This window comes from Telmatherina bonti, assembly GCF_933228915.1.
Source record: "Telmatherina bonti genome assembly, chromosome: 22".
In the NCBI taxonomy this organism is placed as follows: Eukaryota; Metazoa; Chordata; class Actinopteri; order Atheriniformes; family Telmatherinidae; genus Telmatherina; species Telmatherina bonti.
This window is the reverse complement of record NC_136631.1, coordinates 17318051-17334312: the sequence shown is the minus strand read 5'-3', so window position 1 is coordinate 17334312 and position 16262 is coordinate 17318051. Positions and strand designations below refer to the sequence as shown.

Here is a 16262-nt window from a genome sequence, read left to right as displayed (position 1 = left end):
ATGCAAAACAGAATTAGCCAAAGCACTTTAATTGTGACTTCTTGTAAAGAACCAAAACCAAGCTCGAGGCCTTCCAGCCCTTGGGTCCAAACTGCTCCAGAAATAGGGTCTGTTTTTGTAAGAAGATCCGCAGCCTGCTCCCCTCCCTTTCCCAGTTAGACTCTGGTGGTCTGTCAAGTCTCTGAAGTGGAGAGAAATGTTTGTTATATGATTAAAGAGTCTGTTAAACTCATTTAAAAATACAGGAAACATGGTGTATTTTTGTATTCCGTAAAAATTTGCATTTACTCTAGAGGCTTCGCTGGCTTATAGGAATGTCAAATTCTTCAGCTTATTGGCATATTTTCCAGGAACAAAACAGAGATTGTTTATCTATCTGCATTAACTCAGAAAAGAACATTGTGATGGTATGAGACTCTAAATGACTGTGAAATTGTGAGAGCTGTCAAATAAGAATTCAGATTTTATACCAAGCTTGAATTGTCTTCATCAGCTTGTGCTGTGTTTATGTAACTTCATCTTCACGCCTTCTTGTATGAACTTCCTGTTCCTGATTTTTGGAGTTCTTGTTTTTTTTCCAAGCATAATACTTATTGCTTAAATTTGCCTGCACTTGCAATATCCTCACATGCCACACAATGGTGTCGTTGCTGGCTAAATTAATATCACTGCTACATTCAGGAGTAATGTTTTACATTAACTGTGTTAAAATCTACCTGTAAACAAGGATTTCTTCTTCAGGAATATTATGGTTTGCTCTTACATGTTTTTTCATGCTCATTTATTTTGAAACTGACTTCATTCAAAATATCTTGGATGGAATTTGACATGATTTCCACTTCGTATGACTTTCAAAGCTCTTGTCTGACAAGATTTTTTTAGTGTAAGAGTCCAGAAGAAGTGCTTCTTTCTATCACACCCGAGTTATCTGAGGCTGCTCATGTGATCATGCGGAAAGTGCAGAGCAGATGATGGCAGGGTGGTAAGAGAAGGCTGGCTGAGACTGAACCATGTGTTAGTGCAGTCCATAAGGGGAGGGATTCTCAGGTGTCACACTGTCTTCCTCCTGCTGGGCTGCACAATGATGGAAAGGTTGACAGAGAGGGGGGGGGGGTTGTGGTGACATCTTGGCACTTTCAGGTCTTTGGATCTGAAAACTACAGTCATAGAAACCTTCATGCGTCCCTTTTGTCTCAGTTATTAATAGCTGTCAAATATTTTCTGGTGACATTGTAACTGGTTTGCATACATAATGTTACATTATAATCTGATCCAAATGTGTTTTTCTGTAGTTAAGCTGAATTCTGCTGTTTTGTTTTAATTTTGAGTTGTATAGCTTCATGTGCCCAGAAGCCTGTTTTCTGCAGTCTCCTGTGTATTATTTCACACCTCTAATACGACTGTGCAATCAGACATTTTTATAATAAGCCTTATAAAACTGTAAGTTTGAATCCACGTGTCAGTCAAAAGAAAATTAACTTGCAGATAAATGCCATCTGGGATTTTTTTCTTATTTTAGCAAAGTTATATGTGAATTTGTCTTTAATACAAAACCGCCTTCATAAGCATTTGTTACAAGATCTTTTTTTTCTGATGACTATACAAAATATTGTTAACATTATTGTTACAGCCACTAAAGACGTAAACTTTGACCTTTACTCAGTTTCAGACGTTTACCATGAGCCTGATTGACAGCCCATCTCTGAAGTGTTGAAAGTAAAGAGTCTACATCTTTTCTTCACACACTCTCATACCGTATGTTTCTGCACTGAAGCAAAATTAAGATCACTAGGCACATGGTACTGAAACCAAAATTGTCTCCTCAATAGGCTAAACTTCTATAAATTCCCCCTCACATCTTCTAAAACATGTTATTCTGAACCACAGACCAAATGTGTCTCTGCAGTGGGATTAGTTGTTAATTGCTGGTAGTTGTGTGATATTTTGTTTCCTTTCTACCAAATGAGTCTGCAGCTGGTGACATGCTAACTGATCAAACGTGTGTTTTTAACACACTGTATCATTATCCCACACACTGCACACACCCCTCTGTGCTGATGCCTCTTGCGTCTTAAGCACCACAGTGAAAACAGAAAGGGGAAATTTTCAGTCTTCAGATTTTGGTTGAGGTTTTATTACAGATTTTAAAAATGGCAACTCACCCTCAACCCAGTATTCAGAATCTGACAGATTTTTACAGTAACTTGTGTGTTACTCCTCAAGTGATAACTTTAGAGGTGAACTCCCCAGAAACCATTTAGACCACTATAAAATCATAGTTTCATTGGTTTTATTTATAAACCACATTTCTTGTCATTTCTGACTGTATAAAAAACACATTTAGGCATTTCCACAGTCTGGTATTCTCTGGACCACCAAATCCTGCTTTGTTTCTAGTTATATTCTCTTCCATTTAAGTTCAGTTATTATCTCAGTTTCTTCTCACCAGACTTTCCTCTGTAATTTTTTTTAATGCTTTGACACGACAGTAGATTTATTTGTCTGCTCTGCCATGCTAATATTCAATCTCACATCAATTCCACAGAGATTGGCTACAGCTTTAAGCGCTCAGAGTCTGACTCTTTTTTCTCACTAATACCTGGATTATTTAACATTATAGGAGATTTTCTTTGGTGAGGAAGAGTTAAGTTTCAGCTGTTTGAAATTACTCTGATATGGATGCCTCTTCATCTACAAATTTGACAGGACTATTACCCTCTGTGTTTTTCCAGTGAGCAGAGTATCTGCCAGGCGCGGGCCTCTGTGATGGTCTACGATGATGCCAGCAAGAAGTGGGTGCCCATCAAGCCTGGACAGCAGGGTTTCAGCCGCATCAACATCTACCACAATACTGCCAACAACACCTTCAGGGTGGTGGGCGTAAAACTGCAGGACCAGCAGGTGAGAGATGTAAAAACGCAAGCTATCACCATTAAATGTGAATTCTGGGATTTTTTTCCTTTTAATTACAATGTATTTATTTAGTTAAAACCTTATTAAGAAACATGCCAAAATTTTATAAAATCTCTCTGACTGAATTTTATGTCCAGCTGCTATTGTTTGTTGTTTGCTTATCATGATCCTATCCACATTTTGTCTGGATGTATTTGAATTTTGTATGATGATCATTCAAGTTCTTTATAGAAAGCACTTTTTAGTTTTGTTTAGAAAACTTCAATATATAATGAAAATTAAATATGGGGGAAAAAATGTTCAACTATAACACATCACCACCATAAAGCATTACATTTCTAGCATTAGAAAAAAATGCATACCTGTGTTTTTCTGTCTGTCGCAGTGATTTAGATCTTATGTAACAGCATAGTCCCAGAGTTAAGATCTGTGAAACAAAACACGAATGTCCATAACTAAAACAGTACCAATCTTGGAAAAGAGACATACAATATGAGTCACAAAATGCTCACTAAAACAAAGATTAAAATCTATTTTAAGTTTTAAAACTTTTATAGTTTTCAAATTTGGACTTTTTCTTCACTGGCTTTCACTGTGTCCCGAGTGTCCGTCAGAGCCTTATCCTTGTTTTAAAGTCAGTATTTTTAAGACCAACTTATTTTATAATAATTGTAAGAATATTTGTCATGATTTCAGTTCCTTTCACTTAAAACATGAATGCAAGCATGCTTAGATAGATTTGTTATTTGATGTATTGGTTTCATTGTCCTTTTCTCTTTAAAGGTAGTGATCAATTACTCCATAGTGAAGGGCCTGAAGTATAATCAGGCTACTCCAACCTTCCATCAATGGCGTGATGCTCGGCAGGTCTATGGGCTGAACTTTGCCAGTAAGGAGGAAGCAACCACCTTCTCCAACGCCATGCTGTTTGCCCTAAATGTCCTCAGCTCACCCGATAGCGGAGGTAAGAATTCACAATAGATTCACATTATCAATTAATCAATCAAAGTTTATTTATATAGCACTTTTCATACAAAAGTAGCACAAAGTGCTTTACAAAATAAAAAGCAAGGATAAAACAAAGATAAAACCTGCATTCACATACAAAAATATAGGATTTACCCAAAGTCTTACACTTATACTCACTTTTCACACACACTCATTAATGCTGACTTCCGTAAGCACTGCCTGCATAACCAGATTCCTGATAAAGCTTAAATATCCTTGTTTGTAATTGACATCATAATTAATCTTGAAGCCTTCAGGATTTTAAGTCAGTATGAAATGACTCATCTCCATCAGGAAAGATTAACTTAATTTTTTTTAGCTGGTAGTTGTTGCTGCTGTTTTATTGGAGCTTCACAGTATTTAAAATTATGTTATGAACACATTTCTAAATATAATCAATTTAATTCTGTTTTTCATTTAATTTAATTTTATTATTGTATTAGTTTTGCTTTACTAAACCCTCTTTTGTGGATATTTTTTCATTATCTGTTTATAACTTGTACACATTCAACAAACATAACACAGACATAGATCCATATTTATTACAACTGATTATAAGTCTACATTCAGTATCAATCATACAAAATGAGTGCTAAATTAAGCTCTACTTCACCCTGCTGGTTAGTATAATGTACTGCAAATATATTCAACAGTAAACCATACAATGCCAGGAAGTTGGTTGCTTCCTGAAGATTTTTTTTTTTTGTGTGTTTTGTTTTATTTTTTGTTCTTTGCTTTTAAGGATTTTTTAAAAATTGTTTCAATATTTCTGTTTTGTTTGCTGCATCTGACTTTTTAGTGTTTTTCTTGTAAATTTACAAAGGAAACCAGACACTTTGTGCTATATATTTATACATATATATATCTATATAGATATATAGATATATATATATAGATATATATAGATATAGATATATATATAGATATAGATATTGATAGATAGATAGATGATAGATAGATAGATAGATAGATAGATAGATAGATAGATAGATAGATAGATAGATAGATAGATAGATAGATAGATAGATAGATAGATAGATAGATTGATAGATAGATAGATATGAAATACATTCAGCTGTATTTGAAGCTGTAAATCCACACCTACTCTTGGTTTACTAAATAACATTGGAAAGTTTCTGGTTACGAGCTACTTATATGCCTGATGTGTGTGTGTGTGTACACGTGTGTGTGTGTGTGTGTGGGTTTGTGCATGTGTGTGTTAGATAGAAAGAGAATATCTTCAAGTGTTTAACTGCGGTGTCATCCCATCCCTGTGACCCTCCTATTGGTGGCTAAAATACTGCTGAAGGGGCCTGAATGTCGTAACCCATCATGCATGTGGGGCAGCTTTCCTTTTTTTGGCTGCATTTGGGCCTCAGCGTTTATGGGATACACTTCTATGTCTCTCATGTTAGCTATCATTAAAGCAGCAGTAGAGATACTTTAACATCGTGTTGTGCAGATTTTAAGTAGGTGATGAAATAAGGAAAGTTTGCCCACCATGCTGACTCCAGAGATTTCTCCTGGCATCCTCAGACAGGTGTCCTCAGCAGTCATCGTCCTCAGTAAGTGTTCTGCCGCAGAGTTATCGGTCCACCAGTCAGGAATGTTTTCCATGGCATTGCAGATCTCAGTAGATGGAGAGATATTGAACATCAGACATTTCTTCTCTATTTGACAAGAACCACTTGTGTGTGACAGTTATGCATTGTGCTTCTTACAATAGTAGGACTCACTTTGTTTCAGTGTTGCTTTGCAATACATTTGTTATGCTTGTGTCTATCTACTTCAACATTTAACTTCTTACTTGAGCACAGTGTCTGCTAGATAGCTTTTACATAAAGAAAGCAAATGGAAAGGAGATATGTATAAAAAATCATTTCAAGCACAAATATGAAACATATGGTGCATAAACTTTGTGGCTTTTGAACGGCTTGTTGTTTACGATTGTTGGGAAATAATTCTAAACAGTCAACAGATGAGGGGTCTGGACTGGAGTGAAAAAGATTAACATGGCTTATTGACCAGAGAATAAAAAAAATTAATAAAGTATTACAATTGCAATTTCATAAACCGCCCAGAGGTGTGATCAGGCAGAAGTCTGGACGGGTTCTGATCTGAAAACAGATAAGAATTTGTTTTAAACCTTAGTTGTTGTTCCCATTCAAAGTTGCCATTCAGACTCTCTGACACCTCTAAGCAGACAGAAAGCTGCTTTTCTGGTAAAAAATACAACCTTTATCTGGGTAGTTTTTTCATAGCTGGAAGCTTGTCAACCCAAGTTACCATATATGTTTGACCTGAATAAAGAATAAAAACAGATCATTGCTAGACATAATGTCCCTTCAGAAGGTATCTAAGGTTGACCTGACCTCAGCCTTTTACCATAGAGAGTGAATTACTGCATAAGGAATAATATTTACATAATGAGTAACATAAACGTGAGTACTTGTAACATGAATATGAAATTTCCACTACACATTTCAACTGCTTTTATGTTGCTTAAAACTGCTTTCCTAAACTTTCTGGACCACTTATCGTGATCCACAGTTGTATCAGCATTTCACACAAAAGATAAATTTAATGGCAAAGTTGAGAAATTTGTGTAGCAAAGCTGCTCTTAATGTCTTACAAGCTGTTTATGGACATAATTCCAGATTTAGCATGTCACCCTTTGGACCAGTAGAACTAATAAAAGTGCCTTTTATTGAAGTTCTCCTGTGATTGGCCTACTTTACATTCATTTATAAAGCAGTTTTTTTCTACTTTTGTGGTAAATTATTCATTTTCTGCTACTGATGTGTGATTTAACCTCTTATGGGGAGCTGTGGATCAGGACAAAGAGCCTTCATTTCTGCTGAATGTTGATGTGTTTGTTGGTGAGATTCCCTATTCAAGATTTGGATCATTCCCATGAGATTCACTGTGGGTAAAAGTATCTGTTAATGAGTAAAATGTAAAAGGTGTCAGGCATTTTTTAACAGCGTCCAAACTCAAAAAGCACTCTTATACATGTCAAAAGAGCGGAAGAAGGAGCCAGAATACACTTAGTAGTATAATATTCATTCCAAGCTGCTCTATTGTTGCTTCACTTTACTTAACTAAGGAGGGTGGTAAAATGTGCATTTGTGACTGGCGCTCAACTTTAATAATCTTTTAATCATTTACTTTTGTGGCTGTTTGAGAAGATAATGGCAGAGTCGAGAAAGGAAGGGATAATTGATTTTCTTTGTTCACAGTAAGATAATACACAAAGCAAACAAACACACACAGACCTCCATATGCTGGGCTTGGTAAAATGCTAACAAGCTTCATCCAGCCTTGTCATCCCATGAGCTTCCCTCACCATGGCAACAGCCAGAGTTGTATACAGTGCATTGCATCTGCAGTAGAAACAGAGTCTCACACACAGACACACACATATCACTCAAATGCGTGCATACATAAATACACATGCAATGCAACGCAGTACGATGCAATCATTGTCTCATATTTCATCTATCTCATTTGTATCCAAAGAAGAATTGTGAGTTGATAAGTGTTAATTATATTGGGGGTTTTTTCAAACTAAATCCCCAAAGTCTGATGTAGACATATGCATGTTATTATCACTGCAGCATGTTTTTGTCTCCCTGCTTGGATGTATTCCCGCAATCCTCTTTAAGTTGATTCAAAAAGGAAAAAAGTGCCGTTAGAGAACAATGTCATAGTGACACTTACACTGAAGGCCTCTATTTATAAAACTTCCAAGCCATTGTCTCCATCAACTTCCAGAAGGAAGCAGATTTACTGAGATCTTATCAGCATTGAAGAGTTTCTAAATTAGGTTCAGTTCTTATAAACAGTTTAATATGTCACTGTTTGTATGTCACTGTTTTGTGTTTTAAAGTGTTGCAAGCATCTCAAAATCTTCTGAAATGGATGTGTGGCTTTGCTGTTAGAGCACATAAATAATAAAATTAAGAATAGGGCCCTGCCATACTTCGTATGGCGAGGACCCTAATAAAGGTTTGTTTTTATCGAAAAGTGACACCTGAATATTATTAATTTAATGTCTGACTATTTATAAAGTCAACTTTCTCAGTATGATTAAATTTTGGTCTTGGGTCTCAATACACTGAAAACCGAAAATAATAGTTAAATGAAAGTCATTTATTTTGGTTAAAAGTGACAAAAAGATTTTGAGTTGACAAAAAAACAAAAAACTTAAATCACTGGAATCAGGACACTTTCAGCCTTGACTATGATTAATACTGAGCAAGCCCCATGTTTACTACCCCCATCATCCTGCCTGCTGCCGCCTCCATCCCCCAGACACAGCGAACGGAAATATCACCCCGTTGGTGATCTGGATGTCACGGTGGGCGTTGGAATTTAATGGTGATATGTGATAAGTGCTCTTCCTGATGCTCCCTGTTTATAGCGGCTCCAGAATGGTGTGTGTATGTGTGTTTGTATGTGATTGGGGGGGCTATGCTCTCTGTAGTTGGTCAACAAGTCATGTGCTAAACTGAGCTAGTCATGTAACATTTGACACTAACTGCTAACATGTAGCATGTGCTAACTTAATTTAATCTGGGAACTGCTTTAGACATTTTCCTGTCGTATTCCTATGGTTTTATATTTATTGAAGCAGAAATTCCTGTGGCTGGCAATATGATGAGCAAACTGCATTATAAACAGCTTGCAGGTCCTCCAGGGCAAAGTCAAAGTACCTCACATGATGCCAGCTGCTCTCTTTATTCAGCCACTCTGTTGACTCTTATCTCAGACTCATTTGTAGGACTTGTTTCCCATCTGGAAATGTATCTCAGAAATGCTACCTGTTAATATCACGTGTCTCTGCTGTGGCTCATCTGTGTGGATGGAGGCTTGTTTGTGTTTTTATTTGTTGTTATTGTTGTTGATTTTATCTTCCTTTTGTGTCTTCAGGTCCAGTAGTTCAACGCCAAAATGGGCCCTCTTCAGAAGAAAGCGAAGCGCAAAGGAGGTACAGTTCTACAAATTTGTGGAAAATACAAAAGATGAGACCTACATATGAGAATTTTCAGCAAGTATGTTTCGAAGAATAGATGTTTTTCCACTTTCCTTCAATTACACGCATTTATCTGGAAGTTATCTGAAGCATTGCGGTCTAAAGGCTGAACCAAAAATATATTCTTCCCCACGTATGACACTGTCTGAACTGTCAAAAGTTGTCACAATTTCCATTAAATCTGTGGAAGGTTGACTCAAATGCAGAGTGATGACGCAGGCAGGTGCAGGAATCCAAGGTTTATTCAAAATAAAAGCAGAAGAGGACTTGGAAAACTTAGACACATAAACTTGAGATGAGGATAGCACAGGAAAGGGATGAAACAACGGAAACATGACAGCAATTTGGCAAGGAGTATCTGAAACCAAGGGTTAAACGTACACTGAGGACAACAAAGAACAGGTAAAGTGAGACGATGACAAACAGAACTAAACATGACAAGACTACAAAAACCTAAACCAAAAAAACCCAGAGACCACAACAGAGGCATCTGATGTGATACATCTTTCTTTACTTTTGAATATTACCATGTAATACATTTGTATTAATCCAGCCAAAAAATGAGCAGCCATTTTTGTTCAATCAGCTGATCAGCCAGGAAAGACTCGGACATCTCCTTTTATCATCTTCCCTTTTAATGATCAGCTAACCACTAATAATAATAGTAATATATGTAACCACCATCACTGTCAAACTAGCCATCAGGTTTGATCTATTGAAACAAACAACAGCTTGAGCAGTGACATCATTGCATTTGATAGGATGATGGAGCAACATCAGATGCAGGCACACAAGGAGAGGGAGCGACGAACTTCAGGATCAGGTGAGCTTTAAGTAAACACCTACACCCCACTATATAAACCTACCCTTTCTCACGCTCACTCAGGCACACATGCATATAAGCTGCTTTGGACACAAGTATGATGTGAGGAGTGTATATCAAGTTATTCTAGTTGCACAAACATTTTTGACAATACAGTTAACAAAACACTTGAACTACATTTGTCAATAAACAACTTTGACTGGATGCAAATGGATTTTTTCTTTCTTTTTATCTATGAGGGAAATGATCTTTTAAGCCAGGCAAAGCACTTTTTCCATTTTATAAAGTAAAGAAATGAATTCACCACTATTGAAAACAATACCCTGATACAACAGGCTTCCTAGTGTGGTTTGTTGTAGTTCACCTGTCGTAATTTCAACCACAACTCCCCAGTCTGTATGCCCTTTATGCTTTTTTTTTTGGTTTGTTTTTTATCCATGCACACATACATGTTCAAGTCTGCTCTTTAAATACACACACAGACTTAAACATCCCTCCTGTCCCTGATGTCACTGGTAATATCAATATCCCTCTGTCCCTGCAACATGTTCTACCGCCATCTCTTTCTTCCAGCTACTGTTGGGGGGAAATGCCATATGCTTTCTGATCATGGCTCAGTCATGTTGCATTCTGCTGCTTATTCTTTTTTGTAATATTTTGATTCTTTCTTATTTGCTATTGGCTTCTGTTTGTGGATTGCTCCTAATTTTCTCATCTTTACTTGCTTGGTTGCTCAGTTGCTTTTCATTCTTCTCACGTTTTTCTCTTTTCTGTTTTCCTTTGTTTGTTGCCCTCCTTCGTCCTCCTCGTCTGCATCTCCTCCTCCTCTCTCTCTGTCTTTCTCTCTCTGCCCGTCACAGTCGTTTCCACTCTCCAATATAAAGTGTCCACCCCTCCCACCCACCCAGACACTCCTCCTGAGTACAGACAGTACAGAGCTAGCACACTGCCACCGTCCTACGTCCGCGTGGCCTCCTCCTCTCCTCCCTCCTCTGCCTCCATCTCTCCTTCTCAGGAGAGAGAGGCAGGGACTGCTAGGGACAAGGCTCAGCTGTCCTCCCAACTCTCCACCTCACTTGCCTCAGCCTTTTCTCCTGTCCAGACAGGAGTGAACACCCAGGGCCGACAGGTCCGTCAGATCCCCCTGTCTCCTCCCACAGCAGCCCGCCACCTTCACCTTCAGCAACAACAGCAACAAGACATCATGCTACCCCCTAAACATGGCACCTGGTCTGCCTCCCACATGCAGCAAATGTATGCCCAATGTCCCCCTTCCTCATCTCCTCCAGTAATGATGGCAATGCCAGTAAAGCAGGGTTTGCCCCCACAGCCGGTCCTCCCGGTAGCTCACCCCCTCCCCCCTGTAAGCACTCGGATGAAGCCACCTCCTCTTGATCCTAGTGCTGTGACAAACCCTCATCAGTACCCCCAGCACCAGCCACACCCTCACTCCAATGGCCAGCCAGATGATTCCTACTCTCCTCATTCTCAGCGTCTTCCACTCACACCACAGTACTGCGAGGCCATCCCCCTGCCTCCCCTGAGTGGTCAGGCAACCCCAGGCCCCACCCCCGGCCACCAGCCTCAGTACCAATCCACTTTCCACCCTCAACAGCATCAGCAACAACAACAGCAGCAGCAGCAGGTGTTCCACCAGCAGGCCCAGACCCCCACCACTTCCTCCTCCTCTTCCTCGCCCCCCTCTTATAATGCCATGTCTGATGGGGGTTCACCCAAGAAGACCCCCTCCCCTGTCCCCCAGCCAGCCCCCATGGCCAACAGCAGTAAGTATGAGGAGGAAAGAGGAGGAGGTAGTCTCTCATCTTTGGGATGAGGTGTGTGTTTAGAGTGTGTGGGGTGTGTATGTGTAGGGTGTGTTCTATGTGCAGTGCGTTTATGCTAATGAATGTGTCATACTTGACCACAGTTACACAAGAACATGAAGGTAATGTGTGAAATGCACACTAAACATAAGCAGTCAAAGAATGTTAAGTACACACCCTTAGTGGGCAAACTGCTTAAAGAATTAATCTCACAAAGCTCAAACTACTATTTGGTGGTAAAATCCAGTTTACCTTGATCCCTTTAGGTTTCATGGCAGGCAGGTACAACCCTCCTCAGTGGATTTCGTTTGGCCTCCTGGTAGATGTCGTATAATTCTTGTAACTGAGGATAGTTGCTTATCCTGAGGTTTCTTGATTCATTTTTGTTGTTGTTGTTGTTTTTCAAGCTTATTCCTAAACTGATTTTAGATTAATCAGCTGCCAGGACTTTTTGCTTTAGCGTTTTTAGGATGAAAGGTATATAAATGCAATATGCATTTTCTGTACCAATTTCAGCCTAAACTAGATCTCTGATCAGCCAGATTATTACTTGTAGGTATTCTAAGTTTTTAAAGTTCTGCTTTTGTGAGGCTTTTAGAAAGGCAAGGTATTTTTTACAAATATTAGAAATAGCTGAAATTATTTTTGTCTTAAAGTGAGCTGACCCACTGGCTTTGACCCATCAATGTACAATACCAGTTGGCTGCTACTAAAGTTACAACAAAGAATTCAAACAGGATTAATTATTTACACCGTTACAAAATGTCATGTTGAAAAAAGTACTTGTGATTATTGAAACAGTTTATTTAACACAGTAGTTTGATGTTTTTGGACCTGCCTTGTTACCTTTAATTTTTAACCAAGTTTTAGAGTTAAAAATGAACTAAATGGATTTTAAATCTTTGTTTTTTTATTAAACTTTAACCCAGATTTTTCTGAATCTACTTAAACCACTGGCTGCACGATGTATTCAAAGCCTTTGGAGACAAGTGAGGAAAATTTTTTAAAAAATATGTTGATCCATTTTCTAACCTTGATTAGAACCATTTTCACTCCCACAAGAAAAGTAAAGGTTTAACAACATGATCAATTTTTCAAGATCATGTTTCACATTTAAAAGGATGAAAAACTCATTTTGAAAAATAATAATTAACTTCTCTACAGAAAGCATTTTACCTAAATGGACCTAAATCCAGCCAAATTGTAACTGAAATGTAAAATGAGGTGCTCTGGGCCCCTGGAAGGAGCAAGGACATGCCAGAGTGTCTGTGTCTCTCAACTGACCTGAAATGCTTTTAGATTCTCCGTGGTAAGTTGGAGGAAGTGACCAGGTAAAGGAAAGTCTTGGCTTCTCTGCTTAAGATGCTGTTCCTGACCTCAGATAAGTGATAGAGAACGAATGAATGAATGAATGGACATGTTATTTCTATTGCAAATGGTAGTTTCAACCCATGTCTAGAGGAACTTTATGGGCTTCTCAGTCTGTGTGTTATACTATCCCATAACCTTCTGTCTCAGAAGTATTCTAATATAAAGAGATGAGCGATAGAACAAATCAAATAAACCTTTACGTCAGTCGGGAGAGAAATTAATCAGACTGGGATCATAATAATTCCTTTTCCCATTTAATATGGAAAAACACCTCTCGCGCTTTGCCAACTTTACATTATCAGACAGCCGGATCAGAGCATTGACAGTAAATTTGACAATATTACTAATCTCATACGGTCTTCATAAAACCTTCCAAGGGGCAAAATAATTGAAAATCAGACCAAACAATGATTAACAAAACCGAAATTGTGCCCCTCCCAGGCCCGCCTGTCTCTGCAGGTCACCCATCTCTGCTTTCTGTTGCACCCTCTCCAGCTGCAGCTCCAGCACCTATGGCTGGTCCTCCGGCTCCACCACCACCACCAGGCCCACCACCCCCAATGGCAGTGCCCCCTCCCATGCCCCCTCCACTACCCACTGGTGGAGGGCCTCCTGGAGGCCCACCTGGGGTCCAGCATCAACCCTCGGGTCTGGCTGCAGCACTGGCTGGAGCCAAACTACGGAAAGTACACAGGGTGAGCCTCCTTGAAGATGTGTTGATACAGTCCTTCTAGTCCTACTGTATTAATCAGAGGCGTCTAGATACTTTGCAACTAATAGGAGGCCCCCTACTTTTATGATTTATTTTTCAGGATGAGAGCAGCCCACCTGGCTCTAGTGGCAAAAGTGACTCTAACCGGTCCAGCGGTGGTAGTGGGGGTGGTGGGGAAGGACTGATGCAGGAGATGAATGCCTTACTAGCTCGCAGGTAATAAACAGCCTTTACCTTTATATCAGATAAGTCCTACATAGGGGGACTCACTTAGTTTACATATTACACTTGCATTTTTACCATTTTACTTTGACTAAACATTTATCTGAAAAAGGAAATAAGACCTTGTGTTAATGTTTTACCCATGTTCAAATATCTCAGCAGCAACAATGATCCAGGTGTGTATCTCATTGTTTTTCACCTTCTCATTTCTTTTCTCCCTGTTCCTTAGACGGAAAGCGTCAGAAAAACCAGATGAAGTAAGTTTAAGTAAAACACACACCACCTTGCTAAATGATCAAAAACCAGATGAAAAGATTATGTCTGTCTGTTAACTGTGAAGCTTTAGCTAAGAAGGAAAGCCTAAATGTTTCCAAGACAGTCGAGACAGATGTTGCAGATCTCAGGCCATCTCCACCATGGTGCAGGAAGAAAGAATGACTTTTCTGAACGAGTTGCATTCTGATACTGCATTGAAGATTTTTCTAACTAAACTGCACTGAAGAAATCAGCCAACAGTGTATTATAACCGAAGTGTCGCCATTTGGATAAAGTTGCAAATTATATCAAGTGCACTGCTGAAATAAGCATACAGTCTCCTGTCCTTCTCATAAAAACAACATATTCTTCAAATAATAATACCCCTTTGAAGGTTTCTGACACAATCTGCTGATTGTAATATGGAAAATACTGATAACTGTGCAGAAGCCCTCTAAGTATGTGTACTTTGATAGTAAGAGTTCAGATTTATAACTGGATGTTATATGGATATTATGGGGTTGGTTTTTTTTTGTATTTTTTATGTTTTGTTTTTTTTTGTTGTTGTTTGTTTGTTTCCTTTTATTTTATTTAAGTTACCAGAGAGAGCTTCTCCTTATTGGTGTTAAGTTTTCATTTTGTTTAATGTCAGAAGTTTGTCTTCATCTTCTTCTGCTTGTGTTTTATTGGCAAACCTTCTTGGTGTTGGGTGGGGTATGGGTGGGATAGTTTGTTTCTTCCTGGCCCAGGTGGTGGTCTGAGAGTGGAACCTGTAAACTGTCTCCACAGTAAAGCTCTGCAGCCAGACCCTTCTGAAATGATTTAATGCTCCAGAAAACAGCTAAGCTAATTGACTCTTGATGCTGACCTGCTTAGAGTACAGTTGTGAGTGGTGTTATAATTTACCTTTTGGTTATGAAGGTAATTTTTCCAAAAATGTGGGAGTAGTTCCTCTTTAGGAATCTTACTCTGAAGTTAATGAATGATTTGTATGATTTACAGGATGACTCAAGTGGTCGGGGACCAGGCCAGCAAAATTCAACAGGTACAATGTAACTTCCTCCAAACATTAGTGTTCAACACAGCTAATACATTATTTCCATAAAACTATACCCACAGCATTTAAAAAATATACCACTGGGGTGTGTAGTAGTGGTTTGTGGTTATTAAAAGACCTAAAATAGGATCTTTCATCCAAGTCAGTGTATTGCCACCATTGAGCTAAATGATGAACCATTATTAGTTGAGCTGAGTGTGGAATATAGCTACAGCCTTTATCTGCATGCGAATCAGTTTTGACCAGAATTGTGCATCTCAGGCAACAATATAAAGTTGAAACTGTTGCAGACTGACCTCAGTCAGACCAGTCATGCATCATGATCACCAAATTGATCTGTGAAAGAGATTATTTAACCCATTTCCATAACTGCAAGACCAGTTACAATGTTTAATCACAAACATATCTTGAAGTATCTTGTTTCTTTTATTATCTTGAGCAGCCATTTTACTGAATAATAAGATGTTCTATATTTCTTTCCAGATGCTCTCAAGAAGCCTTGGGAGCGGTCCAACTCTGCAGAAAAGTCCTCTCTGGTCTCAAGGTCTGCAGATAAAAGGAGTGTGGTCTAAATGGCAAATAATTACCAAGTTTCAAGGCTCAAGGAATTAAGCACAAATCTGTAGCACTGCATCAGAAATTAAATGTTAAACATTAGAGAAAACAGTCAGATGCTGATAAAGAATTCTGGTGTTTTTATTTATTTCAGAGTGAGACCCATCGGCAGCACTAGTGAAGCTGATACAGAATTCGATAGGATGAAACAGGTCGGTGTGATTCTGTGCTGTTTTGTTACACAAAATATTTAATAAGTTTCAGGATTTTTTGACAACTAGTTCAACTAACAAGTAGTTGTTTGTTTGCTGCTCTGCAGGAAATTTTGGACGAAGTTGTACGCGAGTTGCATAAGGTGAAAGACGAAATCATTAATGGTAAGCAATATGTTTCAGTTCAGTACATTTAATATTCAATCTTTTCCTCTCACCAAATATCACTGCCAATAAAAGCTATTTTAACTCCAGTTTTAACACTAAAAAAATAAA

General features: G+C 38.5%; 1 protein-coding gene across 3 annotated transcripts in view; it reads left to right on the top strand.

The window, feature by feature from the left end:
- Window positions 1-16262, top strand: part of evla (Enah/Vasp-like a) — a 37179-nt gene that overhangs the window by 18816 nt on the left and 2101 nt on the right. For 2 of the 3 annotated variants that reach the window (XM_079261949.1, XM_079261950.1), the window contains exons 2-13: window positions 2733-2901; window positions 3697-3877; window positions 8854-8911; window positions 9718-9779; window positions 10640-11563; window positions 13469-13668; window positions 13786-13901; window positions 14137-14164; window positions 15165-15207; window positions 15703-15763; window positions 15929-15986; window positions 16094-16151. In XM_079261949.1, coding sequence (XP_079118075.1) covers window positions 2733-2901; window positions 3697-3877; window positions 8854-8911; window positions 9718-9779; window positions 10640-11563; window positions 13469-13668; window positions 13786-13901; window positions 14137-14164; window positions 15165-15207; window positions 15703-15763; window positions 15929-15986; window positions 16094-16151 — 1958 coding nt within the window. Of the gene's footprint in view, window positions 1-2732; window positions 2902-3696; window positions 3878-5310; window positions 5487-8853; window positions 8912-9717; window positions 9780-10639; window positions 11564-13468; window positions 13669-13785; window positions 13902-14136; window positions 14165-15164; window positions 15208-15702; window positions 15764-15928; window positions 15987-16093; window positions 16152-16262 lie in introns of those variants that run through there. The other variant, XM_079261951.1, reaches the window with a different exon arrangement.